This window comes from Molossus molossus, unplaced genomic scaffold (genome assembly GCF_014108415.1).
Source record: "Molossus molossus isolate mMolMol1 unplaced genomic scaffold, mMolMol1.p scaffold_m16_p_10, whole genome shotgun sequence".
Lineage (NCBI taxonomy): Eukaryota > Metazoa > Chordata > Mammalia > Chiroptera > Molossidae > Molossus > Molossus molossus.
The window spans coordinates 24078838-24084293 of NW_023425345.1; the positions used below are offsets into that span (position 1 = coordinate 24078838).

General features: G+C 38.2%; 1 protein-coding gene across 1 annotated transcript; it reads right to left on the reverse strand.

The window, feature by feature from the left end:
• Positions 1 to 647: 647 nt before the first annotated feature.
• TAS2R9 (taste 2 receptor member 9) lies at positions 648 to 5110 on the reverse strand. The gene is given in 4 exon segments (XM_036250844.1): positions 648 to 895; positions 898 to 1563; positions 1566 to 1609; positions 5100 to 5110. Coding segments are annotated over 4 exon segments (969 nt in total).
• Positions 5111 to 5456: the final 346 nt, after the last annotated feature.

Here is a 5456-nt window from a genome sequence, read left to right on the forward strand (position 1 = left end):
GACATGACCTCAGAGGTGCACCAGTGCTGCCCAGGTAGATAAGAGACACAGTGCTTCCATTCCTGGGGCTGTCTGTTAGGGACCTCTGGTTAGCGATCAGCTGGAAGTGAAGATCAACTCAGTGCTGTGGGGTTATTAGGAACAAAAAACTGTGACTTCTGGATTTGGGGTGGGTTTTTTTCTGCTAGGGATGGGGTCATGGGTTAATGTTGAACAATTTTTAAGTCCGTATAATGTTTAAAAAATATTAACGATTTAGAAGTTAAAATTTTTAATTTTTATATGTCAAAATAGTTCCTGTTGGCTACAAGGGAAGCTCAAGTGGTGTCTTATGTGCTGTTCAATATATATTATATACTTTGGAAGAAGAAAAAAACCTCTTTTCCGTAGCCTGTTGGCCTGAAATTCTTCTATTCATTGAGGTGAAAGCCTTTGCCAGTACACGGCAGAAAGAAGTAGAACCTTGTTGCATTTAGGGATGTTGGCATGGGATTCAGGTTCAGTTGTTCAGTGACGACGGATTCAAAATTAAACAAATGTGACAAAATTAAACAAATTAGACAAAATGTGAAGGAACACAAATAAAACAATAGAATAATGATAGAGATTAATTATTTCCCATAGCATATAATAAAAAATGAACGCAATCAATTGGGAGAAGGGAGAGAGTCTTGGTTGACTTCTTTCCCCTTGTAGTCATGATTCTCTACGGAACAAAAGATTTCCATATTGTGGAAACCTTTCACAATCCTTAGCACCTTCAGAAAAGCCTCCCTCAGCTTGCTGTTCCCCATTATCAGGATGAGTGAATAGCTCGATGAAAAAATGACAGTTATGATGCCGCCAAACATCATCACAAAACTTCCCTGAGGAATCAGAAAGCTAGAGGTTACGAGAAGACTGCATAGAACATAATCAAAAGCAGCAAAAAGGCGATCACTACCTTTAAGGCCCTCATGTGGGCCCCTGTGCTGGAGTCCCTGGACCCTGTGGCGTCCAGTTTCATCTACCTGATGTGTTTAAAGAGGGAGAAAAGTAACAAGATCAGGCAGAAAATAAAGGGGGCTATAGCCCCCAGATTCAGGGTAACCTGTTTGAAAGCATTTGGGATGCTATTCACTTTGAATTCCCAAGTTATATTTTCTTCATGATTGACCTTAAAGTGATACCAGGAGTCCTCATTCAATTAAACACCAATAATTAAAGAGATGAGAAAAGAAATCAGAAGAATCCCAAGGAAGACCCTGTTAATCTTTAGCTTCAGCTAAAGGAAAATTGGGTGGGATGTATTGGCTATCCTGAGCAAATGAAAGATGCTGAGTGAAAAGGTAAACCAGATACTTAAATGATTGCTAATTGTCCAGAAAACATCTAAAGTGCTCATTAGCTCACCATGGGCATATGTATCTGCAGAGAGCAGCATAGCAAAACCATCTAAAAACATCACATACAAGATACAGACTTTGGAGAGGGCTCGACTGATCAGGATGATGTCAGTCAAGGAGACAACATTCCTTTTGAGCCAACCAGAGCAGTTAACCAGTACAATAAATCCATTTTTCAGATTCCTATTGTCAATTCACCAGCAATCAAGATATGGCCTCTGATACTGGACAACGTGTGGGGTCCTTTTCCTCACCAGGTGCTACCAGGGGTAGACTTCTTAGGATATCACAAGAAAAAGAATTTTCTGAGACTCACATGGGAGAACTTGTGGTTTTTATTTATGTGCAATTAAATCCCTGGGTTTCCAAAGTCTCATTTTTTTTAGTCCAGTCACAGTAGAAGTGTAGCTGGGGTTTCAGTAAAGCTAAAAATGAAGCCAGTGTCCAGAGTTTCCTTTCGTTATGGCAGCTGGGTCGAGTTCAGCATCAGGCTAGTACTGTCCATTAGTCCATTGTGTGTGGGGGTCTGTATGGCTGTGGGCCACATGGGAGAATGCCAGGAAGCCGGCATGAGCCATGAGCCAAGTGTGCCACGAGGAACCAAGAGAGCCCAAGAGCACAAGGGAACTCCTTTGTTCAGGGGGCTAAGTATCCCAAATCTTCGTGGGCTTGCAGTGGCCACACCCATTCTGGCCAACCATCTCTGTCCCCAGGTGTGATTGACAGCAAGCACCTTAGCTAGTCCCCCCCAACTTTATTGGGCATGGGTCTATCTTCCCTTTGTTGGACCCCTGGGGAGTGTAAAGTTGTAGCTTCTTGGTGAAGTTACCCAAATGACATGCCTAGAATGTCTGGTCTTCCCTTTGTTTCTTTCCTATTCTTAATAACTACTTAATTACAATGGTATTACCTCCATTGTACTTGGTATGTCAGCAGAGAGTTATGATTTTGGAGATCACTGATGATTGGCTTTCAGCTGAACAGTGCAGAATTGTTTATGTGTTTGCCACTTAAGACATGCTAAAATTGTCCTTATCTGTCTTCTTTTTCAGCTGTGATACAGGTCAAGAAGAGAGACAGTTCTGCTCTGGGTCAGAACTGCCTAAGAATTCACTGATAGAAGCCAGTAATTTCTTTATGTGAAGTGATGATTGGAAGGCTCTAAGATACAAATAGAAATGAATCTGATTTCTTGGATTTGCACAATGTTTCTCATTTTAAGCTTGGCATGTTTTTGATTCATTAGTCTAAATAAGACATTGATTAGAAACTTCAAGAAGAAATCAATTACTTGGAAAATATGGCTAAAATTAATTTGGAGACGTGACACCATTACCATCTCTAAGGACTTAGAAGGTAGCCCCAAATTGTAGACCATTTTGTACAAATGCAGTTTTTGGAGCTTACACACAACTTTGAATTTAAAGTGTAGCCAGTTAACAATAACTTTAGCCTGAAAGTAATGGGTTGACTTTATTAATTAGGATCACTTAGGTAAGGTAGTAGTGGTTTTTAATTTTCTTAAGAAGACAACTATTCAACCTCTTCCTCTATCATCCTGTAATGTGGAAGACTGAGCTCTAGTTGTGCCCATTATTGCTCAGTTTGACCTCAGAATCTGTATTTATATGTAACCTATTATGGTTAAAATATGAATTATAAAAGCTCTTTATAATGTTCTTATAATAATAGAAACCCATTTCAAACACAAATATATGTTTGATCAGATTTTTATTATTTGTATACTTGTTTTGAAGTTTCATGATTTAAAGCTCATAGCATCTAAATGCATAAACCAATAGAGTAACCTATACTGGAATTCTCTTGCACTGGTTTTAATATGCCACCAACTTAGAATATAAGCTGGAGTCTTTTAGATTTTGCTTTAACTGGAGGAGCTGCCCTTCTAGAGGAAAAGAAATTGAGGTGATGACCTCAAGCAAATGCCCAGCATCATCTGCACATGTATTTTAAGAATATTGGCAATAATGAACACTGAGTATAGAAACTGGAGACAAAGAATCCCACCCATTACATGGCATTAGGAGTAAAGGATCTTTTCATATATTTAAGAGCCATTTAAATTTATTTTTTGTGAATTGTACATATTCTTTGCTCATTTTTTTTTTTACTTTTTTTTTAATTTCTAGGGGGTCTTTATATATTAGAAAGATGGGCACTTTTTCTATCTTGTGAATTAACAACATTTGCCCAGTGTGTTATTTGACTTCAGCCTTTTCTTGTATTTTCTAAACACAAACAGAATTAATGAAATTTTATATAATTATAATTACCAGTCTTTTATGATGTCTGGGTTTTGAATTATAGTTAGAAAAGTCTTTTCCACTAACTCTTCCTGTATTTTTGTTATTGTTCTCATGGTTTGCTTTTTTAAAAACTTAATTTTGTATATACTGTATATATGTATAATAAGTATAGATCCAACTTTATTTTGCTATAGATAGCTATCTACTTATTCCAATTTGCTAATTTATCTTGCCCACCCCCCAATTTGAGATGCCACCTTTATTTAAATTATAATTTTTATTATATATTTATGGATCAAGTATCTTTTGCTCTTGATCCTTATTGTATTAATAGTGACTGAAAGGACTGTGAGAGGTATGGCTATTTCTTTTTTTTTTTAATATATATATTTTTTTCCATTTTTTGTACAGATAGAGTGGGAGGGAGAGAGAGAGAGAGAAACATCGACGTGAAGGGACACATCGAGTGGCTGCCACCCGCACGACCAACCAGGGCCGGGGACAAACTGCAACCGAAGTACATGCCCTTAGCGGAACCGAACCCGAGTCTCTCCGGACCGCAGGCCGAGGCTCTAACCGCTGAGCCAAACCGGCCAGGGCGAGAATGATCAATATCTTTAACAAGCTCTGTAGAATCTGTCTTCTCAACAGAACATATGATAGTTGTAGATGCTTGAGATAAGCTTCCCAGATGTGATGAAGATGATGCAGTCCTGAAGTATCAATGCCTAAGCAAGAGATGCAAAATGGACACAAATAGTATATCGGACAGCAAAGGACCCAGTAGGGATTAGAATTCTTTGACACTCAAGTAGTTTTGGTGGTGTCTAATTGATCACAGTATGTTTAAGAATGAGAGAGTCAAGGGCACGCACCTCTATTGCAGTTTGTCCCCCCCCCCAGCCCGCCCTGGTTGGGTCATACCGGCGGCAGCCAGTTGATGTCGCTCTAACACATCGATGTTTCTCTGTTTCTCTCTCCTTCCCTCCCACTCTATCTGATAATACTTAGTAAAATATCCTCTCGGGTGAGGAATTAAAAAAAAAAAAAGAGAGAGAAGAATGAAAATATGGTCCCTGGCCTGGTAGCGTAGCTCAGTTGGTTTGAGAAGCTCAGTTGGTTACAGCATCGTCCCCATATGCCAAGTTTGAGGGTTTGGTCCCGGAGAGCGATACATACAAGAACCAATAAATGCATAAGTAAGTAGAACAACAAATTATTCTATCTAGCTAGCTAGCTAGCTAGCTATCACCTTTCTATCAAATTAAAAAAAAAAAAAAAAAGAATGGAATAGATGGGTAGCCTACTGAAATCATACTTGGTCTTTATAACAAAAGAAATTCTGCATCTGGTGACCAAAAAAATGATCCCTGAAAGTCAGTTCCTTAAAGGGCAACAAGAAAATAATATATGCCCAGCAAAAGGTTAAAATATTTGGGGTACTTACCTCTCAATCATGAGACTAAATTGAAGGAAGGAAAGAAAGATTTATTGTTCTGAGAATTTCTAATAATAACCTTGCACACCTGTATATTTGGGACCAGAATTTGTACTACTTATGTAGCCTTTACTATATTTGTAGTAAAATTACAGACTGAAAATTTAATTTAAAGAAGTCCAAGACTGCTGGGTTCCCCAGTCAGCATCACAAGCAATGTTAAATCCTTTTTGGCAAAGTACGCTATAAACTTAACCTCAAAGAACTTCCACAGATAAAATTTAATGAAACTGAGTTCAAAATAGAATCACAAAATACATGACAACCAGGAGTCATAATCAAGTCAGCACAAATAATAAACTAAAT